This window comes from Giraffa tippelskirchi, chromosome 9, assembly GCF_054371585.1.
Source record: "Giraffa tippelskirchi isolate mGirTip1 chromosome 9, T2T-mGirTip1v1.2.pri, whole genome shotgun sequence".
NCBI lineage: Eukaryota > Metazoa > Chordata > Mammalia > Artiodactyla > Giraffidae > Giraffa > Giraffa tippelskirchi.
In genome coordinates this window covers 47,549,110-47,570,792 of record NC_137283.1, presented here as the reverse complement: position 1 = coordinate 47,570,792, position 21,683 = coordinate 47,549,110, and the positions used below count along the sequence as shown (strand labels likewise).

The 21,683-nt window shown below is 40.8% G+C and overlaps 1 protein-coding gene across 47 annotated transcripts in view; it reads right to left on the bottom strand.

The window, feature by feature from the left end:
• DCAF1 (DDB1 and CUL4 associated factor 1) overlaps positions 1-21,683 on the bottom strand; it is a 98,757-nt gene that overhangs the window by 6,438 nt on the left and 70,636 nt on the right. For 34 of the 47 annotated variants that reach the window (XR_014064059.1, XR_014064063.1, XR_014064065.1 and 31 more), the window contains 9 exons: positions 20,088-21,351; positions 19,143-19,341; positions 17,652-17,734; positions 17,030-17,114; positions 14,151-14,384; positions 13,523-13,616; positions 13,032-13,136; positions 12,737-12,810; positions 12,203-12,304 (listed from right to left, as the gene is read on the bottom strand). Coding sequence is in view for 26 of the 47 variants with exons in the window: in XM_081525220.1 (XP_081381346.1) it covers positions 12,203-12,304; positions 12,737-12,810; positions 13,032-13,136; positions 13,523-13,616; positions 14,151-14,384; positions 17,030-17,114; positions 17,652-17,734; positions 19,143-19,341; positions 20,088-21,351 (2,240 nt within the window). In the remaining 21 variants the exon portion in view is untranslated. The remainder of the gene's footprint in view (positions 1-12,202; positions 12,305-12,736; positions 12,811-13,031; positions 13,137-13,522; positions 13,617-14,150; positions 14,385-17,029; positions 17,115-17,651; positions 17,735-19,142; positions 19,342-20,087; positions 21,352-21,683) is intronic. The other 13 variants (XR_014064070.1, XR_014064069.1, XR_014064068.1 and 10 more) reach the window with 2 other exon arrangements.

Sequence of the window (21,683 nt, the reverse complement as noted above, 5' to 3'; positions counted from 1 at the left end):
AACAGAACCCATGACGACCTGCAACCCTTGCTGAACAGCCTCGCCACACATCACCTACACACAAACAGCTACTGAGCATTTATCCACTGGAAATGAACTGACAGTGCTTGGAGGCAGTAAAAATAAACTGACTCATGGACAAGCTTCTGGCCCCAAGTACATCAGCTCATACAAATAACTGTGACAGGACAGAAGGGTTGAAATTCGGGGAACTATTTCAAAGTGGTCACCAGATTACAAACTCTCGCACCTCTTTTTTCCAGGCATGTTTTCAGAGCCTTGGCCAAAATTAGCTCTAATTCATCAATGAAGTACCACAGTTAAAAACAAGTACATTAAAAAAGAGTATCCAGGGCCCTGTTTCTTAGGCTCTAAAATAGAAGATATGTATGTTACTCCACATGAAGATAGTACTATTTTTGATTCAGAAGTGAATACGTAGTGAATGATACACACACTCATCCCTGTATTCAGAGTACATGACAGGAAAAGACACCCAGGCTTTAGATCCAACAAGCATGGGTTAGAATCCTGGCTCTGCCAATTATGTATTGTATCAACTTGGGCAATTTATATAAACTTTTAAGTGTCTCAGGATGGCATAACTTTTAAAGGCCCACACTTGAGTAAATAAAAGGGTAAACTGTTCACACCGGCATCTGTTATCCAGCAAATTTGAGGAAGATCAACCTTCATTTCTAAAAACATCAAAGCTCAGCTGATTCAGGAGAACTAAGAAAAAGTTCCAAAATCAAGAGCAATTCTAGAAAATAGGTCAACCAGTCTATTCACCATTCCAGGTTCTTCCAGGAGCCTACAAACCCATCCTTTATAATCTTGTAGCAGAATAATTTATATTTCTTCATCCCAGAAGGCCATGATGACGTATGTGACCATAACAGGAAAAGGAAAATGAACGGGAAGGAGAGATCTACCTGAATCTCCAAACACATCACTTAGTCATTTATACTCTGGATTTAATGGCCAGTGCTTTAACATGTCGGAGAAGGCAATGGCACCCCACTCCAGTACTCTTGCCTGGAAAATCCCATGGACGGAGGAGCCTGGTAGGCTACAGTCCATGGGGTCGCTAAGAGTCGGATGACTGAGCAACTTCACTTTCACTTTTCCCTTTCATGCACTGGAGAAGGAAATGGCAACCCACTCCAGTGTTCTTGCCTGGAGAATCCCAGGGACGGCGGAGCCTGGTGGGCTGCCATCTATGGGGGAGCACAGAGTCGGACACGACTGAAGCAACTTAGCAGCTTTAACATGTATTTTGTTACACGTGGATATGACCATAAGCTCACTTTCTAACTTTTAAATCTGAAACCTGGAGCATGAAACAGAAGCTCACAAGATCTATCCAAAATGCTGTGGTAAAACCTAATCCGTAGTTGAACCCAAAAGAGAGCTGAGGAAGCAATTTTAAAGAGCATTCTTGCAGGTTTCAGTACCTGCTTTGTAACATGAGGCCCTCACCTTCTTATCTACAGAACAAAGCTTCCACTAATTGAGTGGTCAAAAAAGTGATCCAAAAATTATTACTTAATGAAAGAAGCAATCATGCTAGAATCCTGACTCAACTTCAGGCACATTTAGATCAAGGAGTATTGTTTTAATTCCCTAAGACCTCTCTTTCAGGGCTTAGAAACACAAATTCAGGGCCAGGCTGTTTTAAACTAATAAATTCTCCTACAGAAAGAATTTCAAAGCTCTTCCCTTCTGGGTTCCATCTTAAGTCAATTTCATGGTTACCCAAAAGCCCCAAACCCCTGCTAGATAAACCAACCTGCTCCCCTCTCCAGGGAGCAGATCATCTGGTTTGTACTCCCTCAGGGGCCCTCTCCAGCCAAGCATGGGTGTTTCCTGACTCAACCTTAGTGTGAGAAAGCAGCCAGTCTTCCTTCCTGTTCCTGACCTCAGTCCAGCCCAGGTCCTTATTACCACACTACACCTTTATCATGCCCACTCCACTCACAACCACCCTCACGTATGTCTGCACTAGCTTCTCATCTCTGAAGAGATTCAGCTTCCCCAAAGCTAAACTTTTCGATCCACAAAGGTCAAACTCCTTCCACCTACAGACTTGAAAAAGGTGACCTGAACCCTCCCTCCTGGCCTCCAGGTCCTCAACTTGCTCACTCATCTACTCCTTCAGTCTTCTGTTCCTCTAACACTTGACAGTCTGGCTTCTGCCCACAGCACTCCACAGGAAATGGTATGGGCCTTGGAGCCAGGCTGCCTCGAAGAATCCCAACTGCTGGCATTGTGTTTGACTGTGGGCAATTAACTCAGCCACATAGGGTTGTTGTTAGAATTTAACAGGGGTGGGAGAGGATGTGTACGCATATATGTATGTAACCTCCTTGGAAAGTGCCTGATGTATACTAAGTGGTCAGTAAACCTGTTGCTCCTATTATAGTAACTAGAATCTTCCTAAAGGAACATGAAGGCCTGAACGGCCAACCACGGGGCTTCTCTACAGTGACTGACACTGACCAATCCTGGCCTCCACACTGGGCTGCCAATCTTGACCTTGTCCTGACCAGATCTCCTAGGCATAAAGGTTCCTACAACTTAAAATTTATTTCTGCCTTCATATATCCTTTAAGGCATAAATCCTGAAACTCTCATTAGATAGCTCTACCCATCTGTACGACAGAAACTTACTTCTGCAACTGAACTCAAAGCACCTTCTAAATCTAGCACCTTTTCCATATCTCTTCCAGTGAGCAGAGGAAATCTCAAACAGCTATCACTTGTACAGCTTAACATCCAGTTAATTCCTGTCACCCACAGATAGGGGTGCCCAACACTCCTCTCATTGCACTCACCTACTGCATTCTCTCCCCTCTCCTGTTTACCTCCAGTCTCTCCAAATCTCTGTGGTCTTATCCCTTCCCAGATTAAAAAACCCAGGAGAGCTCCATAATGCTGCCCAGGCTGCAGAATTACAACAGAAGCGGCAATTACTAAACAACCATTTAATGCCAACTCCTCTAAATCTTAATTTCTTGTTACATGACATGATTTAATTACATAGTGGTTCCTACTCATGTATGGCCATCAGAATGTGTATTTTGGAGAACTGGGAAAGTTCTCCAAAGTAAACATGCCTAGACTCCACCCAGCATCCAGGCTGACAGAACCAATCTTTACAAATGAGGCTTCCACAGGAGGATTTTGGAAAGGTGCCCCAGAAATTGTGGTGTGCACCATAAGGAACAAAATGGTTCTAAGTCGACCTCTGGTTCTAAGTCACACTTTTCTGTAGTAATATATCCTACCCAAGACTCCTAATGACAGAACCAAAAAGGTGAATACAGGCATACCTTGTTTTTCTGCGATTATGCTTTGTAGATACTGTGGTTTCTTCATTTTTTAAAACAAATTGCCAGTTTGAAGCAACCCTGTGTCGAGCAAATCTATCAGCACTATTTTTCTAACAGCATTTGCTCACTTCATGTCTCGTGCCACATTTTGTAATTCTCAGAATTTCAAACTTTTTCATTATTATATTGATTATAGAGACCTGTCATTCATTGAGCTTTGATGTTACAACTACTACTTACTAAAGGCTCAGATGATGGTAAGCATTTTTTGCCAATAAAATAAATTAAGCTGTGTACACTGGTTTTTTTTAGACACAATGCACACTATCAATAGACATAGTACAGTGTAAGCATAACATTTATATGCACTGGGAAACCAAAAAACCTCATGTGACTGTGATATTGCACCACTGGCTTTAATGCACGAGTATGGAAGTGGACCCACCATATCCCCACGGTCCTCCTCCACAGGAACCACCACCGGCCTGCCGTCCTACTCCCAAGCTGCCTTGCTCTCTAAGACTTTGTATGGGTTTTTAATTAGTGCAGCATTTGTTTCTAGACCATTCAACATTCTTCTTAAGTAGATGTCTATTTTTCAAGAGAAAGCTTTTAGCCTATACTGCCTTCAAAAATATAACCAATCTCTTAGAAAGCCCAATCTCTGGTCATACTTCAAAAACTGTTTATGTAAAAACTAGGATTGCTTTTTTAAAAATGCAATTAAAACCTAAGCCTACTGTCCTGACATGTCAACGTGTCATATTTGCAAAATTTAAACTTCTTCTGACACTTGTTCTTGGTGTTAACAATCCTTAAAGGCTATAGATTCACTTCAGGATCATAAATGCTTGTGTTTTTCTCTCCTCATCAGCAGAATCTAATTCACCTCCATTTTAAATTTCTTAGGGTGGGTGGGGGGAGCTTTTCAAGAACCCCTGACCAAGCTTACAGCACGTGTATAATCAGTAAAGGCTCTTACCATCCGCTTCTAGGCAGTGGAGAACACACAGGAAGCACAGCACACAGTGTGTCCCAGATTCCAAAATGGAGTGGAGCAAAGAAAGCATTATTCCCTTGTTTTTTTTTGTTAAAGAAATTTAAGATTAACTATAATTAGTTGAAATGTCTTGGCTTTTCAAAATCTAGGAACAATGATCAATTCCAATCCTTGGTTTTATAATTTTCCTGAAAGCCAACATCAAAGTTGACAGAATTGATTTTTTTTAAAAAAACAACACACATACCAACATTGGATGATACGAGTTTTAGCAAGTGACTAGGCTTATCTCTGCTTTCATCAAATGCCTGAAGACTGGCAAACTAACTGCCTCAGGAATCAAATATTTACATGTTTTAATTCAGCAACACAGTGGTACAGTTCATCCTTTGTTAATCTCCAACCCTATTTAAACATAAAGGCAAAAGACAACCATTTTTATGGTATGTAAATTATATCAGTAAAGCTTTTTCAATCAATAGAAACCATTTGTATAGGCACCTTATGCTGGATCATGTTAGCCCACAGCAGCTGACCATTCAGGCTTCTAAGTTTATTTTGCTAAGGTGAAAAGGCAAATTCAAAGGTGCCAGTCACGGATGCCTGCACCCCTGAGCCATGTAAGTCATACCTGGAACATCTGAGAAGACCTAAGAGCAGATATCTGGACTAGGACAAAATTTTGAATAGCAAATGACATATGAAAATGAAGTCTCCAGTTTTAAAATCAGATGAAACAAAGGAAAATGAGTTAAAAAAAATAATCAACCTGATACATGGAGGAGGTGATGAGAAATCTGAACACCTTAAGTGTTCTCTGTGGTGATCTCTTGCTTCCACACCCTGCCACCCAAGATTCGCTTCTCATCTATCACTCCACCTCTGCAAGAATGAGGCCAATCCCAGTAACAGCCCCCCAGCATCCACAATACCTAGCTTCTCTTTTCTTGACCTCCTCAAACACAGACACCAGGAATCACAAGGACCCACCAGAAAGCTCCTAAAGAAGTCTGTTGCCCACTGCTTTGTAAACTGCAAGGACGTGGAAGAGCAGGGATAATGGTATTGATAAGTAACTTCAGATAAACCCAGTTTTTGCTGCACACTTACAGTTTAACATGTAAAATCCAGGAAGCTTGAGACAAAACTGCTATGTGTAGTGATCTACAGTGATGGGGGTAGTGATGAATGAACAATAACGTTAGTCTGCAGCCATCTGTACCAACAGGGATACTAATACACCAACTACAGCTTGAAAACACCACCTTCTGTACCTACTCAAGAATAAATTACATCCTGATCCACGACAGCTGAAAGTGGAAAAGAACATGCATTATGGAAGGTGGCGTCTAAGAAGCAAAAGGCCACAAGAATAAAAGACCAGGCACTATTAAAACCCTGACTCAAAGCAACCACACAACATTTGGAACAGCTAATACCACTTGCAAGCTCTGGTACCAAGAAATACTAGCAACACGTACAAGTTAAATACTGCTGCAATCAAGAAAACATGAAGATCCATGTCACAAATAAACTCAAGGTCTCAAGTATTCATGTGAAGACCTCTCCCTTTCACCCAACTCTCATAACTCACTGAGGTTTAAACACTGCAGGACCCTCTCATCCATGACACCAAGGACAGGCATGCAGCCAGAAAGCATTACCAGAAACCTTTCTATAATAGGGATTTCCTGGCTGCATTTGGTGAAGTGGTTTAAACTCTGGAGCCTAATCGTCCTTTAAAATAAATTCACCATTTAAAAGCCTATATACTACTGCTTCTGGTTTCTAGGCATATTAGAAGCCTGAAGTTGCCACTCCACTTTAACAAGTAAAAAGCTGAACAAACTAAAAAAATTAGTAACTCTTAAAATTTGACAAAGAAGTGGAGTGACAGGGCAAACCACAGCCCCTAAAATCGGAAGGACCAACAGGCAAATACAGAGAATTACAACTTGCCACAGCATAAACCCAGAAACACAAACCTCCACAGGAACCAGTGGGAAGGTAGGAAAACCCGAACCAGAAATGACCAGTGGCTGAAGACAGTTCTGAGCAATGAAAGATATTATGGGTTTTACCTCCAGGAGCTTGACCTGGTTCTCAGGGTGAATGTTAAGAGAAAAATTCCCTTGTGCCTCTGGCAGGGGGAAGGGGAAAAATAACATGAAATACATCAGAATTCTGCTCTTCCTAAGGAGGGTGGCCCTCAGGAGAAACTATCTACCCAGAGCCTGATCTGCTGGGGGGAAGAGAAATACCCAATTCCAGCCCACTCCAGCCATCTGTACTACCAAAACAAAGTGGAAGAAACAGATGTGTAAAGGTCACAGTACAGAGGTAGAGACTTATTCAAAGACTACTTATAAGACCATAAAATGCTTTCGTTCCTCCACATCTTACCACCACATTACTAAAGGCCAACAATAGTTTTTTTATCCAGCACATCATGTCCAGCTATCAAGAAAACTTATAAGACATACTAAAAGAAAAAAAAAAAGTTTAAACAGATAATGTAAGTAAGCATCAGAAACAGACTCAGATATGGGAGGGATGAACAGACCAGGAATTTAAAACATCTATGGTTAAGAAGCTAAGGGTTCTCTAATGGGTTAAGTAGACAGCATGCAACAACAGACGGACAACAGAAGCTGAGAATGGAAATTCTAAGAAAGAACCAAAAAGAAATGCTAGCAATCAAAAACACTGTGACAGAAGTGAAGAATGCCTTTGATGGGCTTTATTAGTGGATGGACACTGCGAAGAAGAGAATCTCGGAGCATCAGGATATCTCAATAGACACCACCAAAACTCGAAAGATAACAAAGTGAAAAACACTGAACAGAATATCCAATAACAACTGTGGATAACTAGAAAAGGCATAACATACAGATAATGAAAATTCTAGGAGAAGGAAAAAAAGGAACAGAAGAAATGCTTGAAATAATGACTGAAAATGTCCCCCAAATTAATGGCGGTCAGAAACCAAACCAAAGATCCAGGAAGCTCAGAAGAGAATAAATGCCCCCAAACTCTACACCTAGTCACATCATTTTTAAATTACAGAAAATCAAAGATAAAAAATCCTGAAATAAGCCAGAGACAAAAAACATCTTACCTATATAAAGGAACAAAAAGTTACATCCCACATCTCCTCAAAAACCATGAAAGCAAGAGTAGAGTGGAATGGAATATTAAACATGTTTAGAGACCAAACCCAGGAACCTATAAGTTCATACCCAGTAAAGGTGTGCTTCGTTAAGTGAAGAGGAGTTACTTTTTCAGATAAACAGAAACTGAGAAATTGTTGCCAGTAAACTTGTTTTGCAATAAATGTTAAAAGAAATTTTTTAGACGGAAGATAAGGTTAAAAACTCTGGAGGAAGAGCACTGGAGAAGGAATAAGTGCAGGTAGAATAAACATTTTTCTTAACTGATCTCTGTTCAAAATAACCGTTTGTTCAAAATAGTAATACGAACAATGTATTCAATGATGCATGCTTCTACGTAAGTGAAATGAATGACAGCAATGAAACAAGGGACAGGAGGAAAGAAGCAGGACTACGTATTTTGTTATCCTAAGTTACTTGCACTACTCGTGAAGAGCTACAGTGTTATTTGAAAGTAGACTTGGATTACCTGTAAATGTATATTACAACCTCTAGGGTAACCACTAAAGAAAGTGGAAAAAAAAGACAGAAGTATAACTAATATGCTAATAAAGAAGACAGGGGAATCCTACGAAATACTCAGTGAAAACCACAAAAAGGAATTCCCTGGTAGTCCAGTGGTTAGGACTCTGTGCTTTCACTGCTGTGAGTTCGATCCCCTGGTTGGGAACCTAGGATCCCACATGCCATGCGAAAACGAAGGAAGGAAAGGAACAGGGGAGGAGGGAAGGGAGGGAGGCAAGAAAGCTTCGAGTTATCAGAGACAAAGGCATTAATATGGGATGTAATCAAACTATTTATAAGCTTTTTGCACAGCAAAATAAACCATAAACAAAAAGACAACCTACAGACCCAGAGAAAATACTTGCAAACAATGTGATCTATTTCCAAAATATATAAAACAGCTCATACAGCTCAATATCAAAAAAACAACCCAATCAAAAAGTGAGCAGAGCACCTTAACAGACAGTTCTTCAAAGACATACAGATGGCCAATAAGCACATAAAAAGATGCTCAATATCACTAAGTATTAGAGAAATGCAAACCAAAACTACAATGAGATACCACCTCACACTGGTAAGAATGGCCATCATCAAAAAGTCTACAAATAATAAATGCTCAATAAAGAGGGTGTGGAGAAAAGGGAACCCTCTTACACTGTTGGTAGGAATGTAAACTGGTGCAGTCACTGTGGAAAACAGCATGAAAGTTCCTTTAAAAACTAAAAATTGAGTTACCATATGATCCACCTATCCCACTCCTGGGGATATATATCCAGAAAAGATGAAAATTCTAATTAAAAAAAAAAATACATGTGCTCCAATGTTCACTCATAGCAGCACTATAGCCAAGACACAGAAGCAACCTGAGTGTGGCCGTCAAAAGATGAACGGACAGAGAAGACGTGGTACATATATACAATGGAGTGTTCCTCAGCCATAAAGTAAGAATGAAACGATGCAGTCTGCAGCAACACAGTGAAGTCAGTCAGAGAAAGACATAAATAACCTAGGTATCACTTATATGTGGAATCTTAAAAAAAGACACAAGTAAACTCGTTTACAAAATAGACTCACAGACACAAAACGAATTTATGATTACCAAAGGGGAAAGGGTGGGGGATGAATTAGGAATTTGGGATTAACAGATACACACTACTATATAAAAACAGATAAATAACAAGGACCTACTGTATAAGCACAGGGAACTATCTTCAGTATACTGTAATAACCTATAATGAAAACAACCTTATACAGTATATATAATAATATAATTATATAATAATATAAATAATACATATACCACTAAGTATAGAAATATAAATACATATAAATATACAATACATATACCACTAAATATCACTGAATCACTTTACTGTCCACCTGACACTAACACAACGTTATAAATCAACTATACTTCAATTAAAAAAAGAAAAAACTCCAAGACCTAAATTCCTTTCCACTCAAAAAAAAGTTAAACCATACTTTTTGATTATTCAACTAAAGGAATAAAAGTCTATTAATATTTTAAGTAAGTATATAGTGAGACTGCTACATACCTATTAAAACGGCCAAAATGGAAAACACTAACTGTACTGAAGACAGGAGAGCACATGGATCAACAAGAACTCTCCATCACTGATGGCAGAAATGTAAAATGGTACAACTGCTTTGGTAGACGGTTTGGAAGTTTCTTATAAAACTAAATATACTTTTATCATACAATCCAGAAACAGCACTCCTTGGTATTTACACAAAGGAGTTTAAAACTGATGTCTACATAAAACCTGCGCATGGTACACAATGTGTTGATTTGCTGCTGTTGTTGAGGTCTAGTTATACAAGAGCTCTATTCTGAAGTGCCAAAACTTTATTCAAATTATGCCAGATAAACTGTGATACGCCCAAACAATGGAATATTATTCAGCATTAAAATCAAATGAGTTACTAAGTCATGAGAAGATATGAAACAAACAAGTGCATATTACTCACTGAAAGAAGCCCAGTTGAAAAGGCTACATACTGTATGATTCAACGATAAGACACCCCAGAAAAGGCAAAGTTATGGAGACAGTAAAAAGATCAGTGGTTGTCAGGGGCTGGGGGAGGGAGGAATGAATTGGTGGAGCACAGAGGATTTTTGGAGCGGTGAAACTACTCTGTACAATACTACAATGGGAATAGCATCATTATACCTTTGTCCTAACCACAAAATGTCCTCACCAAGATTGCACCTTAATGTAATCTATGGACTCTGGGTGATAATGATGTGTCGAAGTAGGTTCACCACTTGTAACAAATGTACCACTGTGGTGTCGGATGTTGTTAATGGAGGAGGCTGTGCACACAGCAACAGGGTATTTATGGGAAAACTCTGTACCTTCTGCTCAATTTTGCTGTGAACCCAAAACTGCTCTAAAAACTAAAGTCTATCCAAGAAAAAACAAAACTTTTGTACTAAGGATGTCATTTTCAGTAAAGTGCCTTATAAAGTAGTACTTCCATGGTACCCAAGAAGGATCCTGACTCTCTTCATCTGTGCGTGAGGAGAGGGGAAGACAGAGCTGGGAAACTGCCCCTAACAGGGCCTCCCACAGACGGATGCACTGGTGCCCCTGGGTCAAGAAGCAACGCATGCAGAAGGCTCTGCCCTGACCCCACAGTGACCACTAACCCCAATACATACAAGTCTCCTTCTCCTCGCTCTGCTCAGAAACCCGTTTCTTGAGATTATGAATTATCTCTAAGCTCTAATAAAATGTATACTTAGCCAAGTTGGAACATTCTACCAGAGACAGGGGAGATCCAGAGAGCACACAGAGAGGACTGTAAGGGGAGTCTGCTTTAGCTTGTTGACCCCAGGTGACAGGGTTTACTCAAGAGGCTCAGAACCTATAAAGCCCAATAGTGGAACACACACCTAAATCTCAAACTGGCACAACGAATCACCCTTGCTTAGTCAGTACTAAGTCCTGTCAGAAAAAAACATTCGTCATCGGCCCATAGTATCAGACATGCATCAAAAAAATACTTTTAAAATTACCACTTTCAAAAATTTTACTCTTAAAAATTATTTTAAATCTGAAGTACAAGCTGCTGGGGAAGGATGCCAACAGAAGGCTATTCATGAGCCCTAAGCGCACTGAGCGCGATTTACCAAAGAACCAGCGAAGGATGAGGATGAGAGCAATGGCAGAGCAAAGAGGAGGAAGTGTGTGTCCTCTTGTCCTGTGGTGGCCTCTGCCCTCACTTGGGGCACCTGTGTGGCCTTTAAAGAGGATATAGAGCACCAAGACCAAACACCACCACAGTGGAAGAAAAAACGGAAATGAATCCCAGATCTGGAAAACAGACATTTTACCTATTTTATTATCTACAACAAGAAAGTAAAACTCCAGTCATTCATTTTCAACTTTATATCCCTCAGCAATAAATATTTCTCAGATCTGTCTACAGAATCAGGCCAAAAAAAAAAAGAGTGGAGTGTGAGCCTAGTAGACAGGAAAGAGCTACTGAAACTCAGAAGTTTGAGAAACTCTTCATAAATGGCATCAACTGACATATGACACAGATAAGCACCTAGCATAACATGACTATAAATTAAAATCCCCTATAAAAAAGGAAAAGCTAAGATTCTGTGCGACATGATACTATCTACCCACATTTTATACATGTTTAATTTCTCAAAAACATCACTATTTTCTATCTGCAAGCTCCTTCTAAACTGTGGAAACAGATTATGGCATAGAACTGAGAAAATGCAAACCAGAACTTTACAGAGGTTAAGCCATTTCTGCGATACAGCTCAGCAGAGTGACGTTTCTGTTGTGTACTGAAAATGAGAAAATGGGGGCCTGTCAACCGTGAAGCCAAACCAGGCACTGGTTCTGACGGTGAGTTCAAGGAAATCTCTAAAACAAAGTCAGAGATTGCTGACCTGCAAATTAATCTATAAAGGGAACTCACGGGACCATCAGGTACTGGTCAGTCTTCTAATAACAAAAATCTGCTTTCTTCTGATGAGTTTCAGTGATCAAGGACACATGACAGGCCTTGAGAATATGCCAAGAGGTTGCAAACACCCCTATAGCAAAAATCTTTAAAAATAAAGAAGAAAGAAAAAACCCTCTAGCTAAAAGCAGAAGTGCATAGTATCAAGCAATATTCAGCAGAAAGAAATTTCAAAGATAACTGACCTGGTCCTCCTCTTCGTCTTCATCCTCTGCCAGACGCTGCCTGCCCACTTCATACAGCCTGCACACGGTGTCCATGTTCAGAGCATCCATGCTGCCTTGGTTCTGAAATGGGGACACCCAGTCCACAAGGAGAAGTTAGTTTTCAGAAGGCCCACATCCACATCTCAGCTATGACAGACCCTCAGAGAGGGAAAGAAAAACATGAAGAGAAGGTCTAGGCAGCAAAGGAGAGGCCATCATCCCAGGAACAACCCTGTTCCAAGGATGCTCAAGCAAGAGAGCGACTCCTCTGAGAAAGGTCTAATAGTGAGTCCAGGATAAGAGGAAATGGGACAGTCCACACTGCTCTTTATCAGAATTTTTCTATTACTTCTCTTAGACTGTGTATCTCCCCGTCAAACGAATAGATTATCACAGTCTATCACCACGAATGCATCAGCTTTAAAACACATCTCAGACAAAATGCCTGGAGTATAAGTTGAAGATGATCTTAAATATCAGAATAAAACAGAGATTTCTTCTAGCTCCCTTTACCTCGATGACAGCAAGATAGCAGTCTTTGGTGTCTGTACACAGGTCAAAAATGTTCCGTTTCACATCAATCGTTGCTGGAAAACAGAATGTGACAAGACTTAGGATTGGACTACTGCTGTGCTCTTAAAACCAGTCTTTCTGTTCAAGGAATTCAAGGTGACTGTTCATAAATATTTCCATAACTCTTCTGCTTTTCAAAAGCAGAAAAATTATAATTCTCTCAGAAAATGGAGGATCTTAAATAAGGAACACCAATACAAGGCAAAATCATCAATGCCTGACACTTCACACTTACCTATAGGTTTGTAGTCAGTTGCATTAAATGTTCGGAAGGATGATCCAAAAGGGCTTTTCATCCTCTCTTCCATTAGGTCATCTTCATCATCTGCCTGCAACATAGCTAGTTGGGAGGGGAAGTGGGACAGGGGAGCGAAACACTGTTAGAATCAGAAACATCCCCTATTCACAAATGAGAAAATACCAATGGACAACCAAGACTTCAGAGCATCCCTGTAGTAAATTTCTCTCAAAGCATCTTCCTTGCATATCCAAACAACATCCTCAACCTCTCATCTAGACTCCAAGAACTGTTACAGCTGAAGGTGCACAAAAATTGCAAGACAGAAAAGCTTTTTCTGTAAGTTCATAATGATACACGTGGGTAATCAGTCATAAAATTTCTTTGTAGACAAGATTTTATCTTCAAAGCCAGTGGCCTTTCACGATAAATCAACATTATTCTCATCAACAAATTTTGTCACTATCTGTATTACTAAAGCTTATTACCTCCATACATCACTGTCCCCGTGTGGTTGAACACCACGCGACACTGATCGAGAGCAGGAACTGTGTGTAAAAGATGGAAGGTTCGAAGGTCCCACTAGGAGGGGATTGGTCAAGGAAAACTATTTTTCCCAAAACTTCTTATCTAGCTTCATGAGGGAAATTCTGAAATATCACGTTCTTTTCCCCCTCCGTCTAGGTATTAACACTTAAAAAACCAATGCGATCAAGGTAAAACAAAAGCACATAGAATGTCTATTTCTGAAGAATGGCCTGAACATCTATGATATCCTCAGGAGCTCCCTTTCTCCCAGTAACAGCACTTCACTTGACTCTTCTGACTAGCATCCTTCCAGAGACAGATAAAACTCAACCTGACAAGAGGGGAAGAGGGAGGCAGTAATCTGGTCACTCTTCCCAATACAAAAAAAAAAAGCCAGTTAAAAGTCATCAATAATTACCAATATCAGTAAAAATCCACTGGAGATTCAATAATACTTCCAACCAAAGAGAAAAAACAGGTTATTTACCTGTATGGGCACTTCAACTGGGTACTGGTAGGAAGATAAAATTATTTCTGCATTACAAGCTATATAACAGATGGCAAGGAAGGCAGGGGCATAAAGGATACAATCTCAGTATTAATGATGACCTCCAGCCCATTCGGATGGAAGACGCCACTGATGTTCATGTTGAACTTGTCAAACTTGTGGATGGCCTGTGCAGAGCGGACATCCCAGAGGACGCCATCATTTAAGACAAGATCATCTGTAGGATTAAAGGTGGCACAGTTCCTCTTGTAGTTGTTGGCAAGATCTGGGTTAAACAGAGTCAACAGCTTGTTGCCAGTCTGAATATCATAAATCTTTAGAGAAGAAGGGGTGGGAAGAGAGAAATCAGACCGATCCGTCCACTGACAAATTCAAACAGACACTGCGTAAAATATCTCCCCCACACTTTTCAAAAGCCCATCAAAATCATAAAAGCCCTAATATTGAAAACAACTAAAAAACAGGAAGACCACACCCATCCAAGCAAAGTTTATGTGCTTTGAGTTCCATTTCAGATTTTTTGAGAAGTCTTTTTCCCACAGGTAAGAAAATGAAAAGTAAAACTGCAATAGGGCTAAGAAAACCCTCTTCTCCATCCCCCTTTCAAGAAAAAGAAAACGTTTCTAAGATTGAAACTGAGAAACTCTCCATGTGGACTAACCAACATTACTCAGAGAATACTCTTATACAGGTAACTTTTTGGAGAAGGATCAGTGAAATACCCTTTTCTCCTTAAAATCTCCCAATATACTCTTTTAGTGCCCTACAACACTAAAAGTTCCAAAGTTGACAATGTGCAACCCATACAGAGACCAGCTCTTTCCCATCAGCTTACAGACATGCTGTAATATTTCCAATCTTTAAAAAAAAAAAACCTCTTTTAACAGAGCAACAAATAAGGAGACACCACAAGGAAACGAACAAATCCAGATCATGGGACAAGACAACTAGCCTGGTCTCTTCAAAAGTCAATGTCATGAAAACTGGAGAAATGGTTCTTGGCTCTAAAACATTAGTGAGACATAACAACCAAATGCAATATGTGAATCTTGGCTGGATCCTGGTTCAAAAAACAAAAACAAAAACATTTGAAACCAAACACATCAGGAACAATCGGGAAAACTGAGTATGGGATGAAAATTAGATGGCATTTGGGAATTACTGTAAATTTTCTTATATATAATAATGAGTGATTATGTAATAAAATGTCATTAATGCTAGGATATACACGTTATAAGATACGAGATAAAACGTCACAGTGTTTGCAACTTACTTTCAATGATTCAGAAAAACACACACATTTACACAGAAAAAATGGCAAAATACTAAACTGATTAATCTAGGTGGCAGTTACTGGTACTATTGCTTCAACTTGTCTACGTATTTTAAAACTTTCAAATTTAGCTTGGGAGAAACCCTCCCTTCGCCACTCCATACCCCCCCCACCTCACGCTACTACCCTCATATCTCTGTTTGTCAGCAAAATATGTCAAAAGACTTGTCTATACTGTCTCCACATTTCTCCTCTTATTCTCTTGTGAGCCCACTGTAATCAGATTTTCACCACAGCGCACAGAACTAGCTCCTGACATGGTTAACAATGACCTCCACATAGTTGCTCAAAGATCATGTCTCAATTCTTTCTTTTTTTGTCATACCACATTGCTTAGTTCCCCAACCAGGGACTGAACCCAGGCCCTGGGCAGTGAAAACCTTGAGTCTTAACCCCTGGACCATCAGGAAATTCCCTCAATTCTCATGTTATGCAACCTATCAGCAGTTTCTGACCCAGATCATCAATCCTTCCTCAGGAGTTTTCCTGTGCCTTCAACAGCACGTCTTTTTCCTGAGGTCTCCTGCTACCTAACTGGCCAATCGTTCTGTCCTCCTTCCCAAGTTCCTCCTCACACTGCAACTTCTAAATACTGGCCCAAGCCAGGGCTCTGTCCTCACACTTCTCTTCTCCAGCCTCCTTAATGATCTCATCCAAGATCACAGTTCATGCTATCAACATGTAGACAACTCCCACATTTGTATCTCCCACCCCAGACTTTTCTCCTGAACCCTCAATTAGTATATTCTCTATTTGAATGTCTAAGAGAATCACAAACTCCATATACCAAAGCCCAGGGCCCAGCTGTGTCACTTCTCACTGCCTCCCACGCCCACCCAAGCCCAGGTCCACTGCAGCTCTCACATTAGCTGGCACAACACCCTCCCAACTGGAAAGCCTCCTCTTGCTTCTCTCACAGAAACCAGACTCACACTTTAGGAATTTTACATCCAATCACGTGCCTTCTTAGTCACTCTCCAGTGTCCATCTCATTCACAGGAAAAGCCGAAGGTCTTAAACAACACACTGCTACAAGAGGCTACGGGGTATGCCCCCACTGACTTCAGCTCTCACCTCCCCCTTCTCCCTCCCACCTGCCAGGCATAGGCTCTTCCCTTGCCATTCTGCATCTCAGATCACTTTCCCCAGGATATCTGCGTGATGCCCACGCTTCCTTCAAGACATTGCTTAAACATTATCCAATCACTGACAGTTATTTCCTAGATGAAAAAGAAGTCCCCCACACCACCACCAAGCACTTCCTATCTCTTACCCTGCTCTCTTTTCCTTGGTAGCACTTCACCACCTAACATACCATACATTTGCTTCTTTTTGTTTACTGTCTCCCCTATATGGATCCACCAAGACAGGAACTTTACTTCATAGTGTTTTAAAGTATCTGCTGTGCTAATGAAACAGTTCTCAAATTGTAAGATTGTTCAGTCTTTTTACATTTTTCCCATATAGCCTGAAACTACTTCATTACAATTCTAGATTCTATCTGGAAAGAATTATCACTGAGTAATTTCTGGTTGCCCACAGGACTTAAGTAATCAGACTCAGTCCAAAAAATTTCATTATAAACAGACAAATCACCCTGAAAAATGTGGATTCTTAAATACTTACATGGGCGATGTCTCCCTTCGTGCCTATGACCCGGTCCTGAGAATGCTTACTGAACTCAACATAATGATCTTCTGTAAAGGAATGCCTACAAACAAACAACAGAAGTACTGATGTAACTGATCTTCAGGACATAATAATCTAACTGACTGAAAAGACAGTGATCCTCAGCCTCTTGCCTGACTATACTCACCCGAAGATTCTCAGTTCCCAAAGAGGAAAAAATTGTACACATAAGATTAAAAAGAAAATTCCCTCCATCAATTTGTCCGAGCAGATTCAAAATAAATGAATGGGAACTACTTGGTTAAAACAATGGATAACAGGGTACATATGCCTCTGAAATATGCCCCAGCAAAGAGCGCCACTATGATAAAATACACAGATGTGCCACTCTGGATCAGTGAAGGGTCTGCTGTCTGATGGGAATGTATATACTTGGTAAGAATACCCAGGAATCAAGAAAAAAAAAATCTTATTAAACATGTACCACACATGAGGAAGAGAGAAGTCAGCAATAAAACTTACAACACTCCTCTTTTCCCCAAAAGGCTCTGAGTCAAAGAATCAGATGAGGGGATAAATTGTAAAACAGAGACACTGAATTATAAAAGTAGATACATACTTCATATCAAATACTGATTTCATTCCCCAAAGTGCAGACAGAGGCTGGCTCCAGGTAGCTGATGTCAGCAGCAAGGATCCATCCTAAAAGAAGATGGGAAGCCCAAGGTGGGTAATCATGTGTTTACATAAATGCCATCTTTCATTAGCATTCTAAAATATAACATATATTGTTGGATTAGAAAGAAAACAGAAAAACTTTTAGGAATCAAGAAGTGGTCAGAAGATGCTAAGATTTAAGTAATATGCACCTCCTATGTCACAAAAAATAACTAAATTTGAGAATATTTAATCCTCCTGAACTAGTAACATAAAATACAACAGTTTCAAGGGTGTGGCAGGTGGGGGATGACGAGACTTAGAAAGATATCAAACATGGTTTCTCCTTTCTTAATATTTGGCCATATTTCTCCATCTCCCTCATCTGAAATATAAGTCAACTGAAAACAGCTGTTAGACTCTGTAGCTAAGGATTCTTAAAAAGATTTTTCAAAGAGAAAGCCCAATAAAAGATAAACTTGCTTTATTTTTCTTCCCAGCTCATCACCAAATTTACTGAATCTATATTCCTTATGATTCCCCCATTATAACTTTTTCAAATTTTTTATTTTGTATTGGGGTACAGCCAATTACCTATGTTTTTATAGTTTCAGGTGAACAGTGAAGGGACTCAGCCATACACATACATGTATCCCCTTCTCCCCCAAACTCCCCACCCATCCAGGCTGCCACATAACACTGAACAGTTTCATGTGCTATACAGTAGGTCCTTGTTGGTTATGCATTTTAAATATAGCAACCTCCTTCACTTTAAAATGAGGAAAATTATCCTTGTCATCTTAACAGTCTTGACTTGTAGAAACAGCAAAAGCATTGATTTCATCCATAGAATAGTACTAATAACACAGTTATATTTACAATGGATAACCAACAAGGTCATATTGTATAGAACAGGGAACTCTGCTCCACGTATATGTATGGCTGAGTCCCTTTGCTGTCCACCTGAAACTATCACAACATTGCTTATCAGCTATACTCCAGTATAAAGAATTAAATAGTACTACTAGACTATGACCTACCACTGGGATCATATAATGCTTGTTTTCCTAAATATTCACAGTACTTACAGATTTCCTTCCAACACAAAAACTTTTGTGGTCATAGTTGATATATAATCTCAGTTTCTAAACAAAGCAAATTAAAAATCTATCCATCTATCTTTAGGTCTTAGAACAAGGACTGGAAAACATAAGGGCCAGATAGTACATACTTTAGGTTCTGCAGGCCACGTGGTCTGTGTTGCATGCAACCATAATACTCAACTCTGCTGTGGTAGCACAGAGCAGCCAGGACAATACATAAACATACGAGTATGGCTGTGTTCCAAAAAAACTTTCCACACAAATACAGGAAACCAGTCAGCCCACACACCTGCAGTTCACCAACCTATCCTAGAAGCATGACTGAGCACAACCTAGGAAGGGAGCTTTACCCTGGAAGGCTCCAGGTGTGTGATGGCTGAGTTGTGACAGTTATAGCTGGCCTCCTCCTGCCCACTGAACACGTTGTAGAGCTTCAACTGCCCGGTGCAGGTGCCCAGCATCAGGAAGCGCTCGCGTGCGGAGAACGCACAGCAGGTTAGGCCACTCTCATCCTCGTTGGCTTCCCGGAACACTGAAATAGGACGGAACCTGAACAAACAAAAGAGAGTCAAAGACACAGAACATGCAAAGACTCAGAAAAACAAAACTTTGTTAGAAGGACAGAAAGAAAAACAGCATTTGTTTCAATTGGGTTCTTCCAAATTATCAGTGACCGTCAGTGGTTCATCTTCATTTTAAGAGAGAAAACCGGACCTTCACTTAAAAATGTTAACAATAACAAAAATTCCCATGTGAAAAACCTGAGATCCCATGACTTGTATGTAAGATTTTTTAAAAAATATTTATTCGGCTGTGCTGGATCTTAGTTGTGGCATGTGATCTCTTAGTTGCAGCATGTGGGATCTAGTTCTCTGACCAGGGATTGAACCCAGGCCCCCTGCATTGAGAGCATGGAGTCTTACCTACTGGACCACCAGGGAAGCCCCAATGTAAAATTTTTAAGGAATCAGAAGAGGTAACAACTTGGACCAGCATAAGGACAAACTTGAGAGCCTCATCAGGGACAGAGTGTTGCATGGGTTCTAGAAAACACACTAATGTAAGAACAGAGTATCTTATATTGCCAGTAATTATACAAGGAACCCCTGGGTTCCCCTTGACAAAAGGGGGTATAGTCACATCACTCAGGTATTCACACAAAATGATAATTCCTGATATTTCAGGCCAACAAATGGTTTTCTGGAGTTATTACTTTACGCTGATACTGCCCACATACTCTGAATTAAACAGAAAAATCATTCCAATTCCCAGGGAGTGAGGTAACCTCTCCTTACCTGCTAAAGATAAGGTGCCTATCAAAGCACCCGCCATCCACCCCTCCATACTTTGGAAATGATGCCCTGCGGTTTAGCCTTGAGGTAAAGTTTATTGGCGCTTGTCGCCTCTGTTTTGGCTCAGGACACTGGTGAGGAGTAAAGAGAGAGAAGGGTGGGCAGGTGGCAACTGGGTTCTTGCAGCGAGCATGCTGCTCTCTAAGATATTCTGTGATGATACTGTCCAGCGTAGGCGGGGAGGGAAGGTGTCTGTCCAGCTGCTTTTTTATGGCTGGGCTCTGGCTGTAGGCGCCATGGTCCGACTTCTGCCGCAACACTCTGATTTTCCTGCCATTGCAGGGTGATGGCCTCTCTCTGATAAAACAGATCCTACCAATCACAGGGGAGTTGCCTGCATGAGATGGACCAGGCAGAGCTAGTGAACCCTGGGGGACCCGCGGCTGAGGATGAGCAGCGGGGGCAGAAGGGGCAGAGGTACCCACAGCAGCATGGCTACCCAGTCGAGTTGCAATGCCATTGGCGATGCGAGGGGTGCGGGGAAGGGAAACAGGAGAAGCAGCAGCAGTGACTGGGGTGAAGGCAGAAGAATGGGAGGCAGCAGTCATGGGCAGGTCAGCCTCTTTAGTCAGCACAGTGGCTGTCTCCCCAAGCCCTTTAGAAATGAGATGGTTTCGGATCAGTAGAAGCAGCTCTTTCTCAGGAAAGGAGATCCGTGACTGGGCTACAACGTCGGCTTTCTGCAGACGTGCCAGGGACACATCGGTGCCGATGAGAAGCGGCTTTCCTGACACCCGTTCAATGAGCTCAGCGGCGTACTTGCAGAACTTGACGTGGTCACTGCGCTTGTCCTGCAGCACAGGCTCTTTCATCAGCTGCTGGATCTGGCAGCTGCTGAAAAGGGGCAGTTTGCTGATGATCTGCCGCACAGTGCTACTGCGAGACAGGCCCACCAGGGCCTTGCAGGCTAAGGCCCGGATCTGGTCTGCGTCTGTGATGGGCATCTTGACAGACAGTAAGGACAGAAGCACCTTGATGCCATTGTTGGACTGCACCACGTTCCACATCTTGGCCAGAGTGTGCTCACTGCTTTTGGGTGTCTGAGGCAGCTTCCTCCGAGGCGTTCCAGAGATAAACTTGCCAATACTAGAAATTCTGTTATCCGGACCACACACACAATTGATGATAATCTGAAGTGCTGACTTCTGAATTTCAGCATCATGAATAAAGAACTCACCCTCAGCCACGCCCAAAATAATGCTGATACCTATAGGGGGAAAAATTTTTTTATATTATTCCTCATAACACTAATGGCCAACTTCAATGGTTATTTCAGAATCAAAATTTACAGTTCTATTCATTGTATCCAAAAACCACTACAGTATTGTAAAGTAATGAGCCTCCAATTAAAGTAAATAATTAATTTTTTGTAAAGTGTAGCAGTTTTCTCTTCAGCTCACTTCAGTCGCTCAGTCAAGTCTGACTCTTGCGACCCCATGGACTTAAGTGTAAGGAATAGTTTGTATAAATGCAGTCAGTTCTACTACAATGTATCTTTATGACAGAATACCTCATATGCAGTTTTTAAATATGGGATGA